Source organism: Carettochelys insculpta, chromosome 27 (genome assembly GCF_033958435.1).
Source record: "Carettochelys insculpta isolate YL-2023 chromosome 27, ASM3395843v1, whole genome shotgun sequence".
Taxonomy (NCBI): Eukaryota; Metazoa; Chordata; order Testudines; family Carettochelyidae; genus Carettochelys; species Carettochelys insculpta.
Genome location: NC_134163.1, coordinates 12,329,385 through 12,354,292, shown reverse-complemented (window position 1 = coordinate 12,354,292; position 24,908 = coordinate 12,329,385). Strand labels below are relative to the sequence as shown.

Genomic DNA, 24,908 nt, shown 5'->3' with positions numbered 1-24,908 from the left:
CTGAACTGCACCGCTGGGCCCCCACGCACAGCACCCAGCCAGCCCCTGGCACTGCAGACAAAGAACTGGGCCCAGCGGAAATGAAGGCAGAGGAGCCAGGAGCCCAGTGGTGGAGGAGGAGCTGTGGAGCTAAATGTGCCAGGGTCGGGGAACTCTACAAGGCCTGCTAGGGTCTCATCTCCCCTACCCAAGTGAGCTACTCAGGCAGGTGCCAGCCCCGACCCCCCCAGCAGGGCAGGAGGCAGAATATATGGAGCTCTCCCTCTCTCAGAGCTGGAAGGGACCTTCCTCTCCCCTGCACTCCCAGCCAGACCTTGTTTTAAAATTCACCCATTCCCTGAACAGGCCTCCTCCAGGATCGAGCTCACAACCCTGTGTTTAGCAAGCCAATGCTCAAACCACTGAGCTACCCCCTACCAGGGAGGAGACCAGGGCTGAAACTCGCCCCCAAGCCCCTGGGCCTGCCTAGGTACCAAAATCAATCCAGAAGGGGCTTTTACAAGCTCCAGCCACGGTGAAAGTAACTGAAGTTTCTTACAGCTACTGTCTGATCACACTCCTCCCCGAGGGGTACTCAGGACAGGAGGCCAGGGTGGGTGTACGATTGTACGGTACTGGTAAGAAATGTAAGTGTGGGGTGGGCTCAGGATAGTGCTGAGGATGTTGGAAGGTGCAGGAGTCAAGGCTGAGTGAGGGGTCCTGGGCAGGAGCTGGGGGCGCAGGAGTTAGGGGGAGGAGTCTGGGGTGTGGGTAGGGGTGAGTGTGTGGGGAAGGGCCCTTGGGGTGCTGCAGCCACACCCCCCCACATATTGCTGCTCCTTCCAGTCAGGGAGCGTGGGGCAAGTGCGCACCTGTCACAGAGTAACCCTCTGCTCCTCCCGTCGGCAGCCGGAGGCGAAGGGACAGCACCCAAGAGAGCCCAAGGGGACGGGAGCTCCAGACACAGAGCCCTTGCAGGCCCCAGCTCTGGTCAGGCCCCAGCCACCTCCGAGATGCTGATGAAACTGAGCGCACATCTTGTCCCCTGGGCAGGGTGGGAGAGAGAGTGTGGGTGTTTGCGGGGGGGGCAGCAGCAGGTAGATGCCTTCTGGAGACAAGTTGCCCTTCAGTTTGGGAAAGGGGCAAATGGTGGGAGCCGCACTCGCAGCATTGTGGGCTCAGACCTGCCTCAGTTTGCCCTGTGGGCTTCAACGAGCCTTCAGGCCTCTCCTCCGTTCTACCCCAGGTGGAAGGCCATGTATGGAGACCTCCAGGCCAGCAGCTGTCGCTGGAGGGGGCAGAAGCTCAGTCAACCGTAGGCCAACAGCCCCGGCCCCTGGCGAGGGCTTCATGAGCTGGGGCTGGGTGTCTCCTCCTGGATCGAAGTCCCACACCGCAGCCAAGCTGCGAGGGCCCTTCCGCAGCACAGCTTCTCACTCCTCTCTGCTGCTGCTGCTGGGGCCTGGCCCTGGGAGCCAGGCTTCTGAGACTTGCCCATCAGTCCTCCCCGTCTGGACACTTTCCCCCCCAGCTGCCCTCTTCTGAGGGGTCCTTTGCTGGCGGGTCTCTCCTCACCAGCTTCCTCCCGAGAGGCCGGCTTTGGCGGAGCTCTCTGGGGTGGGGGGTTCGCTCTTCGTGCCAGGAGCCTGTTCTCCCCACACCGGGAGCAGCTTCCTCGTATCACATAAGCTGTTCACGACTGGCTGCACATGAGACAAGCCATCACGTCGTCATGAAGCGCAGTCTAGTGGCCAGGGCAGGATCTGGACCAGGGTTTCTGGGTTCTCAGAGCATTGTCCGAGAGTTGGTTAAAGCAGGGGAATCAAAGGCACATGAGTATCTTGAGTGACCTTGGGCAAGTCACTTCTGTGCCTTGGCTTTCCCATCTGAGGAACAGGGATAACCCTACACTTACCCCACTGGTTTAATCAATTCCCAGGGTGCTTTGAGAGCCTCATCTAGGCAGCGCGACAGGACTTGAAGAACCAAAGTGCTTCTCTCTACAAAAAACCATCTTTATGTAAAAAAAAAAAAAAAAAGAACCGAACGCCCTTATACAGGATAGAAAAGGAGACCGAGTCCGAAGGCAAATTCCCCAGAGAACTGGCTGAGACCAAAGGAACTAGATCCCAAATGATGATAACACAAACCAGCAACTTTCCAGGCTAGGAACTAGTCTGACTCAGCAGCTCTGCTGTGGGCATCTCTAGCCAGAATCCGTGTAGCACTGGGTGCCCCTCCCCACAAAGGATTAACCTCATGCCCTGAATGCACTCCCCAAGCTGGGCTGCCACTGCCTCCCCCCACCAAATAAAGCCCCCGCTCGCTGCACAGAAAGGGGGCAACCCTGAGCTACGTCCACCTCTCCGGCACGCTAGAGGAGCCAGCTGAAGAGCGGCGGAGGATAACGGGGCTGGTTCAGGCTCTGGGACTTTCCATCCCCTCAGGCAGCCAGTTCAGTGGGGAGGATTCAGGGCGGAGCAGCAGGCTCTGCACTCGGGGAAGGGGGAGAGAGACGCTGCACTGCCTGCCAGGAAGCCCCTCTCGATCTGTCTGCGAGCCATGGCGGAGGAAGGAAAAGAGGCGTCGGGGAAGAGCTGGGCAGCAATCCCATGTACCCACCCGGGACCAGTTCCCTTCAGTAATTCCACCCTCCCCACTCCACGCTGGTCTCCCACACGCCCCGTGCCCTCTGTCCAGATCCCTGCTGGGATGCCCCTGCCCTTCTCCGGCCCACACCGACGCGCGCACATGGCTCAGGGTGCGAACAGACACGAGCGACGGCGCCTCGGGCAGCGTCCCTGCCGTCCCGCGGGCAGGCGCTCTCGTCTGAGGTGCGGCAGAGTCTGCGTGTGGATGCCGGCAGTGATATTCGGATACCTGTTTGCTCTTAGTGTGCGGCGCATTTCCATGGGAGATCTCCTGGCTCTGTGGACTGCCTGGCTCCCGCGTCCGTGGGCACCGACGCCCGTGGGCCACCCGCCTTCCGGCCGAGAGCGCCACGGGGAGGTGCACGGGGTGAGCTCTCACTTGGCCGACTTGGTGATGATGCGGGCGGAGAAGTCGAAGAGGTTCTTATTGATCTTCCGCAGGGTGCTGACCTCCTCCTCCAGCTCCGACACCTGGATCTCCAGCTGCTCCTGATCGCCCATCAGGTTCTGCAGGGAAAGGGGGACAGAGAGAGCTTGGAGCCGGTGTCCCAACTCCCCAGGCCCAGTGTGTGTGTGTGTGGGAGGGGGAGGGACTAGCAGGACAAAGTAATCAGGGTCTCCGCAAGATGATAGGAATGGCCCAAACCTCTTACATCCCACCAGTGTTTCCGCTGAATTTTTCTACCCACGGGCAGAATAAATTTTACACACCAAGGCATGTGCAGATGCGCACCACCAACAGAAACACGGGCTGCCGGCCATGCTGTGCTGCTCATCAGCTGAGAGGCACCCTAATCTCCTGGGCAGCCACCCAAGTGCTCAGCTTACAGGAAACCCTGCTCTGATGTTCCCTGTTCTGAAGCCTCCCTAGTCATTTAAACGCTGAGTCAACCCTGAACCCTTGTGCTGAGAAAGCTTCCAGGTTCTGGGGTGTGTTTAGCAGGCCTTCGTGAAAGCCTCAGGGTGCATCCTGCTTCCAGGGGGGACCTCCTCAGGAACACTGTGCCTGGTGCAGCTGGGAGGAGGTGCCCCTCTGGTTTAAAACCCTCCTTCAATGCCAGCCCAAGAGGTGTGCGTGGGACTCACCTTTTCCCTTGTCAAGCACATCTGTGAGTACAACCGTTCAGCCTTCTCCAAGTAGCTCTCCCCAGCCCCCTGCAAGGAAGCACACCGGCAGGGTCAGCCAGGCAGGTCTAGGCCCTGACACAATGATCCCATTGTCTTACCACCCCCAACACTCCCTGGGGGAACGCTGTGGTGCCCACGTAGCCTTACGGCACCGCCAAACTTGGCTGTAACTTTCACTCCTTGTGCTCAGTGGCCCCTTCCCCGGCGCAGAGTCCTGGTTCTCTTCTGCCAGGGCCTGTGCCTCCCAGCTCCTTGCAGAATGTGGCCTGGAACCCGTCTACAGGGCTGCTAGCAGGCCAGGAAGCAGCAGGCCAGGGAGAAGCCAGTGGTTGGGTTTCACGCACCCCTTTCCCAGCCAGCGTGGGAACTGCCCGGCCTCCCCACAGAACGGCCAATGGGGCTGTTAAGAGCCTGGAAGGTTCAGACAGTTTGTTACACCAAACTCCAGTGATGCAGAGGAGCTGGGAGAGATCAGCAAGAAAAGGGGCACGTGACTGCCTAGCGGCTACAGCAGGGGGCTTCCCAACTCCGCCACTGACCCCCCGCGTAACCCTGGGCTAGCCCCGGGCAGCTCGGCTTGCAAAGGTGCGCGGCTGACTTCCTGGGATGCACCATGCCCCCATGGTCTCCGGAAGGCAACCTGCGAGTCTCAGGCCACCAGCCAGGAGGAGAGCGCCAGGGTGCCCCCAGGGCAGCCGTACAGCTTCAGGCTGGGGGGAGGAAGTTGGGGTTCAGGAGGGTGATTACAGCAGAGCAGGCGTTTGTCTTTGACATGCAGGAGATGCGGCCCTGGTGCTGCTGGACGTGCTCAGGGCTGCAGCAGCGAGTCAGACAAGAGGTGTCCTTCAGCTGACAGGCGACGCTATCACCTGGGAAAGGGATACCTCCGGCTGCCCAAAGCAGGGGGGAGGCCGCCATAAGAGGCAGGGCAAAGGGAAGCGAGTGGGGATCATCATGAACCCAACTGTTACTAACACACATTCCTAGAGGGCTGCATGTGTCCCCACAGCCAGCCAAACAGGTGCCAATGCCCCCGGCTGGAGCACAGCCACGCCCAGTGGGAGCTCTGCAGCTGGTTAACACCCCACTTCAGAAGGTAGGCAGGAAAGATTGCTGCCCCAGCGGGTGCTGGGAGGGGAATCGGTGGGAGGTGCTGCTCATTAGGTGGAGGGTCGGGCACTTGTTACCCCACTTCCGCAGGTGGGAGTGCAATTCCCCTCCCTGCTGGGAGTTTCTCAGCCACAACCCCTTCCAACCCAGCGATTCTGTACACCCTTCAAGTGGGCTCCGCTGGGGACGGTCAAGAACCTTCTGCCGAGGTCAGCATGGGGCAGCTGGGCTCACTCCTTGCGCACCACAAACAGAAATCTCGGGGGCAGGTTGACGAGAGCTCTGGGGCTTGTTCCTGGGACAGGCTCCTCAGCAGAGATGTCCCTGCAGCTCTGCGGATAGCACCTGAGTCCCCAACCCCTTTCTGCCACTGCTCTAACCACTAGAGATCATTGTCCTCCCAGAGCCAGGAATAGAACCCAGGAGTCCCAACTCCCAGTCCCGCCTGCTCTAACCTCTTTCAGTCCCATTCAGCAAAGGGCCAGGCCCCGGCATGCTGCCTGCAGCACTGGGGCTTCAGGGCATTGCAGGATACGTTACTGTGTAAACGAGGTACCCGCCTGCTCCCACCTCCTCTCCAGAGGGTGGCTCTGCCAGGACAGCTGATGCTTAGCAACTTGCTCAGCAGGAATCAGACATCTGCTTCCACTCTGGCTGGAAGGGTCAATCGCCCTTATCCCGCTCCAGCTCAGGGCCCCTCCAGCCCCAGGCCCAGAGTTGGCGGCGTTTGCTTCTACCTGCTGGTGGAGGCCGAGACGAAGCGTCATCTCCTCAGCTGCCGTGTCCTCGCTGCTCTCCGTCCCATGAAGGTGTTTGCTGAATTTGGGCAGAGGTATGCTGGGCTTGCTGTCTGGGTTAAACATGTTGGCTGGCGCCAGCGTAATGAAGGCGTTGGTAACCGGGCCTGGAGAGGGGGAAAAAAGAGCCAGTGACATTAACACGGCGCAGAAGTTCTGGGTTCACCTCTCGCTTGGATGCGGCAGGCTGGTAAACCGAACAAAGACCTTGGTGCCAGCCAGGACTTCCGGGACCTATTCCTAGCTCGAGGACAAAGCAGGATCTTGTATTCGGAGCCCAGGAGCAGGACCCCTCGGTTCTAATCCTGGCTCTGGCAAGGAGCATGGCCTAGTCCTTAGGGCAGCTGGCAGGACAGTCAGGATTCCAAGCCGTAGAGAGGACCAAAGCTGGGGCACTCAAAGGCAGCGTTCCCTGTTCCAGCAATGCGTGGAATAATTTTGTTCTGTGCACCAAGGCAAGTGTAATGTACACCACACATCAAAACACACGCTGCCACCTGGGGGCACTGGAATTTCGCCTGGGTGGACGGCCAAGCGCCCAGCTTAAAGTGAACACTGCGCACCCGCCTCAGATGCGGGACCCAGTGGCAGCTGCTCCAGGCGATGCATTATGCCGGGGCTGAGGCTGGGTGGGAAATTAGATAGCAGGGGGCTCTGGCTGGGGCTGTTGCCAAAGTTTAAGGGGGCACCTGAGGTGCAGGCTTCAGCTCAGTGAAGAGGCTGAAAGGTTTGGGCAGCCTCTCCCTTCCCTGCGGGCAGCTGGGCCTAGTGAGAGGCTCCGAGATCCCACCAGCTGCCTGCTCTCCTCTGTTGCAGCTCCCTTCCCCAAGGGCACTGGGAAGTGGGTGGATCCAGGCTCCAGCCTCTTGGACTGCGTGCGTGGGGAGAATGCTGGAAAAGGGGAGACACTGGAGGCCGAGATGGAACAGCAGGGGCCCGCCTGGTTCCTGCCAGCATCATTCCACCCTTCCCGGTGTCTGGAGGAAGGGGGCTGCAACAGGGGAGAGCCGCCAAGCTGGGATCTCAGAGCCTCTCTCACTAGGCCCAGGTGCCCCTGGGGAAGGGAGAGGATGCTTAAAAGGAGCTCCTGCTTCAGATGGCGTGACAGGACATGCTGTGGCGTGTGTGGCAGAGGGGGGAGCATGTGCCCCCGCAAAACTAGGGAGGCAGCGTCTGTCTGGAACTAGTGCACTTGCCAGGAGAGGTGCTCCGGCCTCAGCAGCTGGAGGCTCCGGGGTTACGGAGGTTGCAATGCCGGCAGTGGAAGGCAGGAGAGCCCCAGATGGAAGTCGGGGGTTGGAGCCAGGAAGGGATGCATGCAGCAGGGGCATGCAGTGACCCTGCCCCCCTTGCAAACCTTCACCTGCACCCCACCCACAGCCTGGGCCCCTGAACCTCCCCAGCAGCTTCACAAAGGGACTTGATTAGTTTCCAAAATCCCCCAGCACACAGAGACAAGGCCCAAGGCTCCCCCCAGCAGCCCCCTCATTCGCTTCCCTGGGGTGCTGCAGGCAGCCCAATCCCGCCAGCCTCTTACCTTGGAAATGAGGGTCTCACCCCATGACCATCCCCACCCAAAGCCACAGGGGGCGGCTGCAGGGCAAGGAGAGCCGGTTCTAGGTCCCCACAGTGGGTCTTCTGGGGCCCCTGGAGGTCACTCAGTAAAAACCAACCTTCCCAGAGTCAGGGCCTCAAAAGGCCCCTGGAAGCTCTTGGATGGTAGACGTTTTTAGCAGTAAGACTCAGGCTAGGGTCAGTGTTTTGCTGGGTCATGCGAGGTCTAGAGAAGCCGAAGCCTGTACATATGTTGGCCTTTTGGTCAGTAACTTGGGGGTGAGGTTTCCCTTTGCCCCTCTGCTAGAGGGGTTAGGTCCCAACACACAGGGGGTGGTTCCCTCTGGAAGAGCACCCAGGCCCTCTCCCCTCGTGGGCCCTGGAGTCCGGCATGTAGAAGGGAAAAGGCTTCTCCCTCCCATGCCTGGGCTCAGCCGTGCGCAGCGGGCCAGCTGTCCTCTGCAGAGCGAGCCATCCATCACTGGGCTGCGTCTCACTCGGCTGGCTCCCAGGCGCAATCTGTCACCCGCTCGTCTGGCAGAGTTAATGAGCGCTTTAATTACTGCTTTTACCCCACAGGCAGCTGCTTTCCATCCTCCTCCTGCCCCAACGTGCCCCAGGCCACTGGCAACCCCCTGACCTGCAACACTCCCTCCCCCGGACTTTATCACCCGGGCAAACCCTTCCACCTTCTGTCTCCCTGGCCTGGAGGCTGCCAGATGCTCCCCACCCCGGCTTTGGGGTACTAAGCGCGAGCAGCTGCAGCATCCCGCCTCTGCTCATCTCAAGAGGAAGAGCAGGAGCGAATAAAAACCATGCTTTCTAGGTCTCCCTCCCCGGAAGCTGCTCCACGCAGCTGGACATCACCGGGACGGAGAACGGGGAATACAGGGAGAGACGCTCCCAGGTGAGCACGACAGGGCACAGGAAGGCAGGCAGCTGCAGAGGCAGAGCTACACAGAGAAGGCAGCCCTTGGATGAGGAAGAAGCGGAGGGGAGCAGATCGAGACACGGCCCAGAAAGGTTCTTGCCAGTTCTGAAGCAGGCCCTGGATGGGACAGGCAGCGGCCGCTGCTTGGGGGTCTCTCGGGAGGAGGCAGGGGAAGTACTGTTGCTCCAGAGGGGTCTGCTCCCCAGCTCTCTCCCCACACCCAGGCTGATCAGGACGCATTATGGCCTCTGGTCCCACATGCAGGGGGAACACGGCTAGGACCGTGTAACCGGGGCAAGGAGGGAGACAGGACACCCAGCAGAGCTGTGGCCTAGACGCAGCAGGGCAGTTAAAGACCTGGTTCAGAAGCAGGTCCTCCCCTTGCCAGGGAGCTGCTTGCCCAAGCCACCTCCTGTCCTGACGATAACATTTCTGAAAACAAATTTAAAAGGCTCCATTAGTGAGATTAGTCCCCAGTCGCCACCGGGCCAGGCATCTTCATAGGAAAGCCATTAGCAAGCAGCCCAGCGAGGCAGCAGGATCATAAATCCTGTCGTAAGTTACCCAGAAGCTCCGGCACAGCGCCCGGGCCCCGTTCCCTGCTCCAGCGAGCACCACACAGCCTGGTACCTGCCCGTCCCCTTTGGGATGGCAGGAGCAGGAGAATCCCTTCCAGAAGCATTTAGTAACGGACCAGCAAAGATCGGCCAGTGAGCGGCTTCCTGCCAAGCTGCCACAGGGACTCAGTCCGAGAACAATAAATGAGATGGTTTTGCATGGCCGAGGGGTGCCCTGGTACGAGCCAGGGACCCTAACCCGTGTTGCTGTCCCTGCAGCCCCAGCTCGGTGCTTTAATGTCACAGCCGCCCCTCTCCCCAGATCTCCAAGCGCTTCTCACAGGGGGAGCGGCGCCATTCGCTCCATGTTGCGGATGGGGAAACCGAGGCACCGGGCGGGGACATGAGCTGTCCGAGGTTGCTGAGGGAGCCAGGAGCCATGCTGGACGGAGAACCCAGGAGTCCCGGCTCCATCGCCTTGCTGCTTTCCCCAGTCCCTTCTCTTCTGCTCTCCCCTGCACGCAGAGCCTGAATTTCACCTTCCCGGCCTGGCAGGATGAAGGCAACTCGGGTACGTGATGGTGCTCCTCGCCTGCTCAGATGTTTAGTGATGGCTAAGGCAGGAGGCCAGGGGGCCAGGCTGGCTCGCCCGGCAGGGAGCCACAGCTCCCTCCCTTCCTCGGCTGGGCAAACCTTGCAGGAAAGGCCCCTTTGCCCTCCCACCCCGGGCAAGACGTTGGCGTAACATCCTTGGTCGTCTCTGGCTGGGAGTCACGGCCTCATGCTGCCCTCTGACTCCTCAGGCACCGGCCTCTTGTGCTTTGCTCTCCATACCGGCCTGGGGACAACTTTCTCCTCGCTCACCAGCTGCTCTAGCCCAGGACGTCAGCCGCTGGCTCTCACCACACCAGGCAGGCGGATGGCTGGTGAGCAGGGTCAGCACATCAGCTTACGGGCTGGATGCGGCTCCTGGGCCCTGCAGGCCTCTGCGCTGAGGGATGGAGGGGACTGGGGAGGGGCAGTGACTGGCCTAGGCAGGCATCGCCCGCCCCTGCAAAAGACGACAGTAGGGCTGCTGCTGATGCGGAGCTAGGAGGTAATCTTTTAGGGGTGGGGAAGGAGAGACAGCTCCCCACGCACCCTGCCAGCAACAAGCCCAGCACAACAGCCAGGCCTGCAAGAGGCGCCAATGCAGGATGCTGTGCCGAGGCTAAGTGAAGGGAACTGAGTGGTTCCTTCTGCCCACTGCTTCGCCTTGCTGCCTCCCCCACCGTGGTGCTTTCCCCAAGAGCGTGGGCCTGGGGGGCCGGGGTGGGAGGGGATGCAGGGCCCCGGCGCCAGCCCTACCTTTGTGATTCACCGTCCGCAGGCACTGCTTGCTCTGGATGTCCCACAGACGGACGGTTTCATCGTGCGAGCCAGAGAGCAGCAGGCTGCCGTCCGTGGAGACGGACAGGCAGGTCACTTGGTTCCTGTGGGCAGAGGGACAGCAGTGAGACTGGCTGCGCCACCCCAGGCGAGGGCTGGGCTGGGGGTTAGGAGAGAGAAGAAGGGCTGAAGTGGCCATGGGGCGCCCTTCTGGCTGGCCACTTCCACTCCCCAGAGGCAGGCTGGGTGCAAGCACCGCCTGCCTAGGGGCAGAAGCACATCACAAGGCCTCCTAGCTCCTCTCCCTGCTGAATGCAAAGCAGGACAGCAACGAGCATTTATCAGCATCCTGCTGTCCTCCGGGCTCACTGCAGGCGGCGGCCATTCCTTGGGGCTCAGAGGCCTGGTTGGGGCACAGGCACAGAATGAAAGGGGACAGGCACCAATGGCAGCCCCACATCCCCCCACCCCAAAGCATGCCCATCATTCCCATCAGACCCTGGGGCTGCTGAGGCTCCGCCCTCACTCCCGGACATGCCCCACCCAGCCCCATGTTCCACCCTGTCTTCAACTCAGGCTGCTCCCAGCCTCTCCCCCCGGCAGCTCAGGGTACTGTAGGTGCTGGCACCACCGAATCAGTGCTGTGCCAGGCCCAATAGGTACCTGGACCTCCCTGGCTCCGTGGGCCGCAACTGGGCAGGGACTTGGTTTAAGAACAAAGCTCATGGAGCGGACGTGGCGTGTGCTGCACCTCTGCTTGTGGGAACAAGGCAGGTGCCCAACCCTTCATCACCACCCTAACCACTCAGGCACTCTTCCCTCCCAGAGCCAGGAGTCTGGAATGCCTGTTCCCCTAGTCTAACCACTAGGCTGCGCTGCTTCCCACAGCTGGGAATAAAATCGCAGAGGGCCTCACTCTAGGTCCTCTGTGCGAGCTACTCGCACGCCCTTGCAGAACGGGGCTCAGAACCTGGCTGCCCTAACTCCATCCTCTCCACACCACTCGGCTCTCCTGCTCACAAGACAATCTCAGTTTGAAGAGCAGGCCCTGACCTCAGGCAGCGCGGGCAAAGGGAGCAATGCAACCCTCCTTCCCTGGGTCATTTCTCCTCTGAAATCCAGCTCCAAAGCGTGGAGCTTGCTGGAGCCGTGGAGGGAAGAGGCAGCTGCTTAATCTCACTGGAGTGACCTAGTGCCAGGCAGGAGCTGGCGTAGGGAGGGGATGTAGCAGAGACAGGCTGTAAGGGCCGCAGAAAGCATTGTCTCACCTGTGTCCCTTGAAGATCTTCCCGGTCTCCCGCTCTGACTGGAAGGCTCGGTCTCGCTGAACAGGCTGCAGGAGCCAAGGAAGGGGAGATGATTAACTTGCCCGCCTCCCTGCCCAGAGAGGGGACTGCAAGGGAAGAGAGGTTTACGTAGAGAGCAACAGAGACCGAGCTGGACCTGAGCCACTCCCAGATCTGACCCCAAAGCAGCCTTGAGCGCATTTCAGGCCTGGGCTTGTTGCAGTCGCAGGTCATGATGGCAAACGTCACAAACTAGTGCAGCATTACCCGGGTTCCAGTATGGGACCAGCCCGGGCAGGGGGCCGAGCAGGCAGATGGAGCAACCTTAGCTCTACAATCCACCGCTCCTTGACCCCGAGCTCTTGCCCTTGTGGGCCGGCAGGGTCCGAGACTGAGAAACAGAGCAGCTCTTTTCCGCAGGAGGGTGGGGAGCCAGCCTGGATGGGGCACACGAGGCGTAACTAAGAGCCCTTCGCAGGAGACCCCATGTCCTGCGGATTTCAGCTCTCAACGATTAAAGGCTGGGGATGAGACTTGCAAAGGATTCCAGGACATCCTCCACTCCTGTTCCCAAGCCAGACACCCCCCTGGCCGGTCAGGAGCCAAAGGACAGCTCGGCAGGGCTTCAACCAGCAGTGCCACCACTGCCTCCTGCCCCAGGCACTCGCCTACCAGAGACCCAGCGTTGCTGCTCTCTGGCCCCTGCCTCACGCTGTCAAACGTGCCAGAGGCTTCTTTCTGGGGGCCCTGTTCATCCCAAGGAGCAAAGGAGGTACTTCAAAGAGCCAGGCAGGTCTGATACAAAAGGGGGGATAGGTTGGCCCCTGGCGAGCACACGACCAGACAGGGGACAGCAGCTCCTTTTGGGGGCAAGTGTGACTGAGTCAAGCTCTCGCACACAGGCAGGACAATGGTACATGGTGGTCGTGGGGACGCTGAGCTTGGGCGGCAGGTGCCCCCTCCCAGATCACTCACCCAGGCACAGAGGTCGACCTGAAAGATAGAGCCGTCCATGGCGCCGCAGAACATATGATACTCGCAGAGGTCCAGGGTCACAGCCATGATGCCCACGTCAAAGAGGACAGAGAGCAGGAGCTCTCCGGAGGAGACTTCCCACAGCTGGCGAGGGGCCGGGAGAAGGGGGGCGACGGGGGGATAGAGGGGTGAACAGTTTACAAAAGAACATTAGAAGATGCTCTTTCCTGAGGAGCAGCAACAGCCCATGACAGAAATGGGGAAACTGAGGCACAGAGCCACCAGCCCAAGGTCACAAAGCACAGCTGTCGGGAGCTCCGATGACGCTGCCCGTGGGATGCAGATGGGAACCAACGCCAGTGGAGGCAGGACGGTTCTGCAGCCTCCTGCATTGCCCGTCTGCCTCCCTTCTTCCATGTGACGCCCGTTGTCTGATCGGTCCAGACTCCCTTTCCTCTTTGCTCTCGAGCCATCTCTCCTGCCGGGATGCCTTCCCCTCTCGCCAGAGATTCTTTACAAGCAGGAGAGCGTTGTCTAGGGGTCAGACCCCGCAGCCGAGAGGCCCCATCTGCATCGTGGCCTCACTGCATGACTGGCCAAACGCCTTAACCGCTCTGCCTCCCTGCCTGCGAAACGGGGAGCGTCCCCTCCGGCGGCTTCCCCTCTTAGGCACCCACCCGAACATTTCAGATCTCCTGCTGGGGCTGGGCCAGGCCATACTGCCTCAGTGCTGCAACCTGCCCGGCCTGGCCCTCCGGTCAGATAAATTGCCAGCTGGGTAGAACTCACAGGCCCCTCCCTGGAGGGCAGGGAAGCTGCCAAGCACATGGTGACACCGGTTTGAGGTGACAGAAGAGCTGTCAACGTTCAGAGGAAAAACCCCATTAAGGACGGGAAGGGCTGAGTCACTAGTAAGAGAGCCAAGAACCTGACTGCACACAGGCTGGATCTTAACCCTCTGGGAGCCGCACATGCCCCCCGGCAGCTGTTCACCTGGCCTGCAGCGTGGCAAGCACTGGCCGGGACTGCAGAACTGCCAGATCCAGCCCTTACCTTCACCGTCTGGTCGAGGGAGGCGGTGGCAGCATGTGCCAAGGGCCCACCAAAGCCGCAGCACAGGTCTGTGACGGGGAGGCTGTGTCGAGACCACACGTGGCGGGGCTCCGGGACCTGGGAGTGCTCCACCTGCAGCGTGCTGCCATGGGGAAGAACAGAGACAAGGTGGGGTGGGGGTGAATGTAGCAGTGAGAGCGCAGCTACCACGCAAGGGTGGCAAAGACCCAGGGGCCACGACTGGGGAAGCCCAGATGGAGAGGGGCCTGGGGTGATCATTGATCTTAAGCACTGGGGAGGGGCAGCGGTGCCCCGCTCCAGCTGATCAAGCCAGTTCCCGAGGGCAGACCAGGCCAGCTCCCCATTGGCTGGAGTCATTCCAAGGAGGCTCATGGGAACAAGTTTGCACGTGCGAGCTTGGCATCATAGAGATGCTCTTTAGCCCCAGCCAAGGGTGGGTGGGAGCAGTGCTCCCTCTTAGTGGAGCGCCTGTGCGGCTGCCCAGCTAATCAGCAGAGCGCCCACAGCTGGCAGCCTGTGTTCCTATTGGTGGCGCACAGACGCACACACCTGAGTGCACATAAAATTTATTCTGCACATGGATGGGGAAAAAAATAGAGTGCACATTGGGTGGGATCCTGGCACAAGGCCACCCAGATCAGCGCTTGGGATTTTCCCTGGTTCCAGGCACTGAAACATCTCAGCCACAGCCTCTTTCCTCCCCTATTGCTCTCAATGGGCAGTTGTTCGCACGCCTGAGACAAAGGCAGGGCTGGCACCCTGCTGGCACAGCCCCACTGCAACTTCCTTCCCTCTGATTTCCCCCCAGCCACTGCCATGCTGCTGTGGGCTGGACTCAGGTGGCTAGGGGGTCACTAGCTCATGCACCTCACAAAAAGCAGCTGCAGCAGGATCCAGGCACAGTTTGCCATGTGGCCCCGGACAGGGTCAGGTTCGGATACTCAGGCATGACGATATAAAGCACTCACCGTCTCATTAAAAATTTCGTAATATGTTCCTGTTTTTATGTCTGTGTATTCACATTTATGTACTGATCAATAAAGGTTTTACATCCTACGGACTTTTCTTCTTGCATGGCCTGAAAGGTTGTTTTTTTTAAATAAGAACAAAGTTTCTGTTGGTTCGGATTTTATTAGACAGGTTGGGGAAGCCCAGCAAGCTAATCGCAGGGCCGAAAAGGGGGGCCTGGCATAAAAAGTTTGCTCACTCCTGCTTTAACAGACCACGCCCCTCGTGGAACAATCGAGTGCAACCCCCATCTGCGAGAAAGCGACAGCCCCAACCAGCCGGCATCTCGCCAACCCCCAACTTTGCAGCCGGACAATGGCCGGGGAGCGATGCACTAACACGAAGGGATTGCAAATCACTGCTGCATGGGAGCCACCCCACGCAGCCACGGCTGCTGCACTGGGCTAGACAGCGCCCGTGGGTGGGGAGAATCCACCACCCCATTGGGATGGAAGAGCCCCCCCCCGCCACTTCCATTGCTCCCCAGTATTGGTGGGTGCCCCCTGCAAGTGCTGCTACCTGTAAAGGTTCCACACCAGGACGAGGCAGTCCTTGCCCCCGGACAGAAAGTGACTGCTGTCGTCAGTAAAGCACAGGCAGGTGAGGTCCTGGTAGTGTCGGCTCAGGATGGCGAGGAGGTGCCCACTGGAGACCTGGGAAACAAAAAGAAAACAAGCATGTGACAGCACCAAGGCTTTGCCTGAGAGCTTGGCTACCTAGCCTCAGAGCAGGGTCTAAGAACCCCCATAAGGCTCCACAGGGCAAGGCGCTGTACAGCCAAGCAGTAAAGAGGACAGCCCTGATCCAGGTGCCTCAGGAAAATGAAAGAGAAACTGTGTCGGAGTGTGGCAGGTCTTACTTAGTGTATCCGCGGAGGTGACACGGAGCCAGCCCACAGCAGCTTGATGGACTGGTACATTGCTCCCAGGGGCTGCCCTACCTCCCCAAAGGAGCCCTCCACATTAAAAGAGCTGTTTCTCTTCACAGCCATCGGGACAGCCTTCAAAACAGGCACGAGCAGGAACAGCCTGAGTCTACTGGGGTTTGCGGACAGCGTGAAATGAGAGGCGAGAACTACCCCGGGGAAAATCAACTGGATTAGACTCTGGAACCTGACGGAACCTCTTTCACTGCAGATCAAAACGCGTAAAAAAAAGAGGCGCGGACGCGGTTCTCCCAAGTGTCACCACCACTAGCTTTTCTCCCTGGTTTATTGCCAGTAAAGCTGGAGGTTCGGGGCCCTGGAATGATCTGGCTGAGAACCGCTGTACCGCTGAAAATGGTAGCAGATGGGGGAAGGCTTATCACAGTCACCATGACTGTCCCTTTGGGTTAGGTTCCCCAGAGAATAGGTTGCACCCCTGATCTGCAGCTTGTCAGGGGAAGGGATGTCAGGAGGGAATGGTCCCCTCCCCTAATTTCTCTCTGAACTCATTTAGGCACAGCTAATTACCTGCAAGGCTGGAGGAGCTGTGAGCCATGCAGAAAGGCCAGACAAACACGTTGCTGGGGCCACAAACATGACAGCTGCTGGGCTGAAATATCTGCCTCACTCTCTTGTTCTCATTAAGTCCAGGTGAAAGGTGGAAAAAGGCAGAGCGCCAGCAGGGGCCTGGCGTGAAGAGGCCCTCAGAGCAACTGGGCATCCGCAGTTTTGTTTGACTTTGAGGCTCAATGATTCAGCTCTGGCTGGCATGAGGGGGAAAGCCAAACAGAGCCGTGTGCCTACATAGCGAGGAATAGAAGCCTCTGACATCCAGACTGCAGCAAGCCAAGAAGGATAGGGAGGATCAGTTTAGACTCTCAATCTCTAATGTACTGAGCATAAAAGGAGGGCAGTGCCATTTTTACCCATTTCACAGATGGGAAACTGAGGCACAGAAAAAAGTTAACTGAATCGCCCAAGGTCATGCGGGATACCTGTGGCGAAACTGAAGCTACATTCCCCCAGGATCTAGGATTAGAGCGCTAACCACAAGGTAGACTTCCTCTGGGATAGCTTAGACAGCTGCGCTTCCAGCGTGAAATGCTGCACTCCATGGGACTGGAGAGCCCACGCCACAGGTGGAAAAATTACCCAAAAAGTTATTGAGTAAAAGTGCAGCTACTGGGGAGGGAGTGAGAGGGAATGTACTAAAATATAAGTCATTGGTGTCCCTCTGGAAAACTACTGTGTCACACCTAGATTGCAGTTTCCAGAAATTAGAACAGCCACACTTCTCGGACACTTTTCCCAGCTCTGGTCCATGCCCTGTTCAGCTGTTCCAGGTAGGTGGACCGAGTAACATGCAGTCTATTGTGTTCTTGTCTCTCCCACACGCCTTTATGCACCAAGCTCCCCTTGTTTCGTCTGCACATTGGAAAGCCCGTTTTTCATGGCCGTTTGCTCTTCCTCCCGCCAGAGTCCTTGGCAGAAGCTTCCCCAATGCTGCTATCTGCTGGGTTGGTTTCACTCAAGAGGCGGCCACATTTCCGTTATGTTGTGAGTGCATCAGTGTAAGTTTCTTTGGGACGCTTTGAGAGGAAAGGCTGCTACAGGCGTTCCCTCACTCCCTGTGCTTTTCCTGCAGAAAGGCAATGCTATCTGGGGGAAGGAGAAGTCTGGTGGGGCGGAAGCCGCACAGAACCGACAGCTTCAGTTTCCAACTTGTTTCTAGATTTGTGTAGAAAAAGAAGCAAAGTCACAAGGAACGGGGGAACAGACAAACTCGCTGTTAAGAGACCCCTGTATGTCATTTCCCAGCTTTGGTTCTGTGTGGCCAATGCCAGGGGGCAGTGGCGGGAGCATCTACCCACACAGCTGGCTTCCAATCCCCAGTAGTGTCACTGGTCCCCTCTCCTTCAGGCTACAACACAGCCCTGTGCAACAGAGCAGCCAGCCAGAAAGGCAGCCCCTGCCCTCTTGTGCTACTTTCCTGTCACTGCACAAAGGTGGTTTCCAAAGCTCACACCAGCAAAAGTAAAATTAAAGACTTTCTCCTGTATTTCGAACAGACCTAAAAAGTCCTCCAACAGGAAGCAAGCACAGATAACAGGTCATTACTGATGCCTAACAGGAGGGGAGTTCTCTGCACTCGGATTGGCTGCTTCCCCTCTTATTCCATTCCATACAACTAACAGGTGCCTCAGTTTTTTCTCCTTTCAAGGATTGTTGAGTCCTTCTGTGCCTGTGACACTTGGCATTCTTGGTTTTAACACTTGCACTGAATTGCCAGGGAAAAGGCATGAATGAATCAGAAGACACAAAACCTATTTGAAGACTTAGAGCCTTGGCACGATGTATTTTAAGTCACTATTTCCTGAGGCCAGGTCTACATTAGACCTCACAGTCAACTGCAGATGTTATTCTAGCTACGGCAACCGTGTAGAGAGATTTGACATACCTGCAGTCGAACCTAAGACCTGTTCTCACTGAGGAAGGTCAAAAGGAGCATCCCCTTCCTCATCAACCTCCCTTATGCCTCACCAGAGAAGGAATATGGGGGGGTCAACTGCAGGCCCCGGGAAGATTGATTTTATGGCCTTTACCAGACATGCAAAATCCAACACTGGAAGATCAACCCTGAATGGATCGATCTCCTGGTAAGTAGAGACATTCCCTGAGTTAACGCACCCCTTGGCCTTTGGAGACAGAACGTGGCCTAAGGGTCAGCACAGCAGCCAGGCCTCCTGGCATGTACTGAAGACCACATCACTGGTTCATGGTTAGGGCCCTACCAAATTCATGGGCCAGTCTGGTAAACTTCATTGTTACAGGATTTTTTTAAGTTGTGATTTGCACAATTTCAGCTATTTAAATCTGAAACGTCACAGCGTTTTAATTACAGGGTCCTGAACCAAAAAGGAAGTGTGGGAGCAGTCACAAGGTCATTGTAGCAGGGAATGCAGTTATAGCACCTTCACTTCTGCACTGCTGCTGCTGGCAGTGCTACCATCAGAACTGGGCAGCTGGAGAGAGGCTGCAGCTGGCCAGGAGCTCAGCTCTGAAGACAGAGTCACTACCAGCAGCAGTGCAAAAGGAAGGATGGCCTGGTATGGTATGGCTACCCTTCTCCACTGCTGCCTGCAAAGCTGGGCCCTCAAACAGCAGCTGCCACTCTCTGGCTGTCCAGCTCTGAAGACAGTGGTGCAGAAGTAAGGATGGCATGGTGTGGTATTGCCACTTTTACTTCGGCACTGATGCTAGCAAGTTACTGCCTTCAGAGCTGGGCACACAGACAGCAGCCGCTGCTCTCCAGCTTACCAGCTCTGGCAACGGCGCAGAAGTAAAGATGGCAATACTGCCACCCACCCTAACTCTCTGCTGGGTCAGGGCCCCCAGTTTGAGAACACTGGGCTCCCCCATAAAACCTGCATGGCATAGGCTACAAGTATGCAAAAGATCAGATTTCATGGTCTGAGCTGCATTTTTCATAGCAGTGATTTTGATAGGGCCCTACACATAGTGTTACCTTGAGCAAGCCCCCAACTTCACATCTTAAGCTCAAAAATGGGCACAAATCCCACAAGTCCCAGGAGCATCGTGGAGTTTTATTAATAAAATGTTTTGGATGAAAGGTGACCAAGAACTCAGGCTGGATTCATTTTGCCTTGAATATAAATTTAGCTCATGAACCAGACATACCCTGAAGCTATCATCTCCATAGCAAAAGTACCAACAAAACATCCTTTTATTATTAAGTGCCAGGGCGCTCACTGTTATCCTCGACCAACAGTCTTTGCTTCTATGGAAAACGAAACATAGAAACTGTAGAGTCATGTTCATTATATCAGAAATATGTCTCCCCTCTCCTTCCCTATGCTATTGAATACGCCTGCATCATTGTAATAGTGTTGGCCTTTTACTGATGGTTCTTTGCCAATACATAGTCTCATTTTTGTCTCAACGGCCTATGCAACTGCTTACCTCCCACAGGTAGATGCTCTCAGCAATGCCTGCCAGGATGTAGAGACCATTAGGGGAAGCTGTCAGGCAGGTCACCAGGCCGGGGCAGATGATCTTCTGCTGGAGTTGGTCCTAGGAGCACAAAGAATGGAAGGGGGTGTGAGCATTCAATGAGTGGGTAGAAAGTCACCTGGGGAGGGTGTTCTCTCTGGGATCTCTTCTGTCCAGAGCTAAGTGAAGTAGGGATGTTAACAATTAACAGGTAAGCCTCATCTGTTTAGAATGAGGCTCACTGGTTCTAGTTAACGAGCGGGGGTTGGAGCAGGCAGGGGCACATCAGCATGGCCAGAGGAACCCTGGTCCACAGCAGCTCGGGAGTGCCATGGGTGGGCGCTCTCCATTCTGACCACAGAACCCCTTTAATTGGTAAGCCAGTTAAGCTTAATGCTTAACCAGTTAACTAATTAAATGTGATTTTACATCCCTAACGTGAAGAAACTGGGAAGAAGAAAAAGGACAAGTTCAATTCCTGTCCAGCTTGTCTGATCAAGCAGACGCAAGAGCGAACAGAGCATGACTTCACTGTTGATTTGTACTATTGATGTAAGATACGTAGCTAGTAGAAAAGGGACACTCAGGTAAGTGATGCACAACAAACAGCGGATGTTCAGTGTGACCAACTCATGGTCTGTGCAGAGACTGGGCCCCAAAAATTAATGAACCAGTCATAAGACGTGTAATGTAATGAAAAACCATGCAGGTGTCAGTCTGCATTCAATGTGGACATCAACTAATTAATAATTTTATGTTTCAGATGGTTGGTAGATCCTGCACCCAGCTCCAGACCGTCAAACCAAAAAACACCAAAACACACACAACTCAGTAACAAGTTCAGAGTCAAGCGAAATTCTTAAAATCCAAGTACATAAACTCTTTCATAGCTGGCAGCCCCAGGTTTCCCTTCTCTCTAATCTCACAAGGTTTCAGCCACAGAAGGTATGGAAGGTAGGGTTACCATATTTGAACTTTCAAAAAAAAAGGACACCCCAAAGAGGTATCAGTATCTACCAACTCACGTATTAATGTACTATATCCAGCATGAGTTGGTAGATACCGATAAAGATCCATTCTCTCTCAGGTGTGTCCTCTTTTTTATATGGTAATCCTAGTGGAAAGGGTACTGAGAAAGGAAAGGGGTTTGATACTTTTCTGCTCCGCTGGTGGGGAATCCTGGAGACTCAGCAGAAAGCAGCTCAGAAGGCAAGAGGATCATAGCAAAACCGATGAAATAAAATTACACAAGCCCACAGATTGGGCAGAATGACATAGGGTCAAACGCTGCCTCTTAGTGGGTGGATGTTCTTTGCTAGCTCTGGGGGAGCTGATAGGAGTGGAATAAACTCTAGAACTGGGGTGAGGAAGGGGCTGTTCATGAAGATATTTGGTGTGGTGAATACCTGGCTCTGCAGCTCAGCTGAAACGGAGTGACAAAGGAAAGGAGAGTCCAGGTATGGGGCAGAGGGTTAGACCTGTGACTGTCTCATCCTGAAGGGTCATAAACATAATCTGCATCCAGCTGGGTCTGAGCAAGTAGAGTCCCCATGTTTGACTGGAGCACAAGAGGCAGAGAATGGAAGATAGGGGACAGGCTCCAGAAAAATCTCTCTGGTACGTTTCACTGCAACTCCCACACACTGGAAACTCTCCAGCCCTGTTTGGGATAATCGGGGGGGGGGGCGCTATGGGATGTGTTTGGGAATGGCAAGCAGGTCCTAGCTTCAAGGGAGATCAGAGGAACCATCGATACCCTTGTCCACCTTTTTTTGTGGGGTACACAAAAATATTGTGTTTCTAGGGGTGCCTGGTTGGCTGCCAGCTTTCTTTACAGCTTCAATATGCCATATGATGGTGGAGCAGCCAGGAGAAGGTCCTGGCACCAGAGGCTGATCACAGACAAGGAGAAGGGGTGGCCTTAGGTCTTTCATGAGAGCTCCTCTCACTCACTGGGCAAGTGTGGGGATCATGATGGGAGCTGCCAGACCTAAAAGCTTCTTTCAGACCTTTAAATAAAGGTCACTGGGGTAGGAGTGGCAGCAGCAAGGGTTGTGCAGGCTCAAGCAGAGCAATCTGCAGGGAGCTGCCTCTTGCTAGACAAGGAGTCTGTGGGGCATCTTGTGGGCTGCCCCTACCCATGAAGGCTTCCCTGGCCCCTTGACAGGAGTTCTGAGGAGCACCCCACATGGGGCAAAGGGTTTAGCTCCAGTCAGGAGGCCAGGGAGGGAAGTAGAGAAAGAAGATGGAGGAAGCCCTGAAGCAGACAGGTGCAGGGAGGAGGGAAGCACTGAGAGGTGCTGAATGCTCCAAAAGAAGGGCTCTGAGGTGGGTGCCTGGAGGAAGCAGAGCTTGGTGGAGGGTTAGGGAGGGGCCCTGATGCAGTGGGAGGGCTGTGGCAGGGGCCCAGGCTGGGCCTGAAAGAAGGAAATCCCAAGCAAGAACAGGGCACGGAGGCAGATGTGAGGGGCTCCTGGAGAGGCTCTGAGGCAGCAGAGAGGCAGGTTGGGGAGACTGGAGCAGAGGGACAAATCTGAGGGGACTGATCAAGGGGTCAGAGGGAGTAAAAGAGAGGGTTGCTGAGAAGAGAGTCCATGGGGATGGGAGACCTGAGAGCCATTGGGTAGGGGCTGGGGGCAGGGTACAAACAAGGGCGGGTGCTAAGGTGAGGGTCCATGGAGGCAGGGAATTCTTGTAGAGGGTGAGGAGGGATGCGGTGGGGCCTGGGAGCGATGGGGGTGATCAAGGGGCCTAGGAGCCATTGAGGAGGGCAGAGCATGGGGGGCCGTTGAGGGGGTGGGGCTGGGGGCCGGAGGACTGAGCACAGGGGGGCGGGGATGGAGGAGCATGGGGGGGGCCGTTGGGGCGGTGGGGGCCACTGGGAGGGCGGAGCGCAGGAAAGTGGGGGCCCATTGGGGAAGGAGGCGGGAGGGCGGAGCGTGGGGGGGCCCGTTGGGGGGGACGGTGGCCAGGGGGGATGGGGGCCGGGGGCCCGTTGGGAAGCAGTGGGGGAGGAGGCAGGAGGGCCCGTTGGGGGGACGGTGGCCGGGGGGGGAGATGGTGGCCGGGGGGCAGAGCACGGGAAGTGGGGAAGGAGGCGGGAGGGCGGAGCGCGGGGGGGCCCGTTGGGGGGGGGACAGTGGCCGGGGGGATGGGGGCTGGGGGCCCGTTGGGGGGCAGTGGGGAAGGAGGCAGGAGGGCCCGTTGGGGGGACGGTGGCCGGGGGGGGAGATGGTGGCCGGGGGGCAGAGCACGGGAAGTGGGGAAGGAGGCGGGAGGGCGGAGCGCGGGGGGGCCGGGGCCGGTGGGATGGGGCGCGGGGGGCGGGAAGGCCCGTTGGGGGGACGGTGGCCGGGGCGGAGCGTGGGGGGGGCCCGTTGGGGGCCGCTGGGAGGGCGAAGCGCGGGGGGGCCCGTTGGGGGAGCGGGGGCCGGTGGGATGGGGGCGGGGAGCGGGGGGGCCGCTAGGGGGGATGGGGGCCGGGGGGGCCCGTTGGGGGCGCTGGGGGGCCCGGCGCTGGGGGCGGGGCGGTACCTTTCTCTGCAGCTCCCACACGTTGATGTAGCCCTTGCCCAGCTGCGCCCCCAGCAGGTGCTCGCCGCCCAGCAGCGCCAGGCCCCGCGCGCCGCTGTTGCCGCCGCGGTAGCCGGGCAGCGCCGCGCCCGAGTGCAGCTCCCACACGGCGCAGTTAGTCAGCGGCCCGGCGGCGTCCGTCACCAGCGCCACCTCCATGGGCGCCGCCATCTTCTCCGGTCCGCCCGGGCCGACGAGAGCGCCGCCGGCCTAAGAGCGGCCGCCACGACGAGGCGCCGCCCGGGCCGACGAGAGCGCCGCCGGCCTAAGAGCGGCCGCCACGACGAGGCGCCGCCCGCCCCACGAGCGCCGCGCTGCGGCTGCGCGCGCCCCCGCACGTTGGGAAGCTAAGCAGGGGGCTGCGGGTCCTAGTGGTGGAGGGGAGACCCGGGGCTGTGTTGCGGGTCCCAGTAGGGGGCGCGCTGCTCTTGAAATTAGCGCGATTCCGGTGGGACGCTAGGGGGCGCTGCTCTCCCGTCCAGTTAAGCCTAAAGCTTGAGGCAGGGAGGGGCTCTCCTCTCTGTGCTGGAGGCATGTGATGGGGGGCTCTCCCCACCCCCCTGCTGTGGGAAGCGGGAGCCCAGCACTAGGGGTGCCATGCTCCAGGGCGGGGGAGTGGCTGATCCTGCAGGGATCTGGCCTCATTTGCACAATTCCACTTGCTTGGTGGATGCCCCTGGGGAGCCAGTTAAACTCCTTTGCTGACCTCTTGGCATCACAAACACAGGTTCAATGAACTGAACTTCAGGGTGACAAGTGTCAGAGGGGTCACCGTGTTAGTCTGTAGCTTCAAGAACAACAAGAAGTCCTGTGACACCTTATAGACTAACAGATATTTTGGAGCATAAGCTTTCATGGGCGAAGACCCGCTTCATCAGATGCATGAGTGCGGGGGGGGGGGGGGGGGGTTTCAGAGGGGCATTTAAAGAATGGGGTCCCAGTAAAAGGGAGGGCCAGAACTGACAAGGTCTATTCAGCAAGGTGGAAATAGCCCAGTATCAACAGCACTTGTCAAAAGAGGAAAAAACAAGTCAGATCAGACAGGGGGATGTGAGCGTTTGTCAGAGTCTAATGGGGAGACATTAGCACCCAGAGCAGAGACACTGCCTTTGTAAACTCCCGGTCTCTGTTTAATCCATGGTTAATGGAGCCAAATTTGCAAATAAATTGCAGCTCAGAGATTTCTCTCTCCATTTGATGTTTGAAATTTTTTTGTTTCAGAACTGTCACCCTTAAACCTGCCACTGAGTGTCCAAGGAGATTGAAGTTTTCCCCCACAGTCTTCTGTATATTACTGTTCCTAATGTCTGATTTATGAACTTCAGGGATGTCTTTCAGAAGGCTGGGAAGATGCTGCACTGAAAACTCCCGCGGATCCCTGGTGTCCCTAATGCCAGAAACCATTTCGCACTTAGCAAAAACCCTGCACAAACACACTGTAATTGTCCCAAGCATAGGAACAATAATTTGCTACTGTGACCGTGATGATACCCAGGCCACCTTAACTCTGTCCTCAGCAGTGGTGCTGTAAGATGATGCTATAATGCTTCGCCTGTGTGGGTATGTTTTGAGCCTTCAGTGTTGGTTTTTAGCCATTCCTAAGAGCTAGGGTATTAAGTTTAATGGTGTTGGAACAAATACTGGAAGATGATAAATAGTTTATAAAATTGCCATTGGTTAGCAAGAAGTGGTTTAGTTTGCAGAAGAGAAGAGGGAGGGGCAATTTGATAGCAGCCTTCAACTTCCTGCAGAGGGGCTCAAAAGAGAATGGAGAAAGGCTGTTCTCAGTAGTGCAGGATGGCAAAACAAGGAGCAATGGCCTGAAGTTACAGAGGGGAGGTGTAGGTTGGATATTAGGAAAAAAACTATTTCCCCAGGAGGGTGGTGAAGCACTGGAATGCATTACTGAGAGAGGTGGTGAAATGTCCATCCCTAGAGGTTTTTAAGTCCTGGCTTGACAAAGTCCTGGCTGGGATGATTT

General features: G+C 57.5%; 1 protein-coding gene across 1 annotated transcript; it reads right to left on the bottom strand.

The window, feature by feature from the left end:
* Positions 1 to 1,980: 1,980 nt before the first annotated feature.
* On the bottom strand, positions 1,981 to 23,187 carry WDR18 (WD repeat domain 18). The gene is made up of 10 exons (XM_074978232.1): positions 22,889 to 23,187; positions 19,325 to 19,435; positions 14,938 to 15,071; positions 13,390 to 13,531; positions 12,337 to 12,480; positions 11,344 to 11,408; positions 10,055 to 10,179; positions 5,606 to 5,772; positions 3,717 to 3,785; positions 1,981 to 3,137 (listed from the first exon to the last, which is right to left on the bottom strand). The coding sequence occupies exons 1-10, from the start codon at positions 23,096 to 23,098 to the stop codon at positions 3,006 to 3,008; spliced, it is 1,299 nt and encodes a 432-aa protein (XP_074834333.1). The 5' UTR covers positions 23,099 to 23,187; the 3' UTR covers positions 1,981 to 3,005.
* Between the last annotated feature and the right edge of the window lie 1,721 nt (positions 23,188 to 24,908).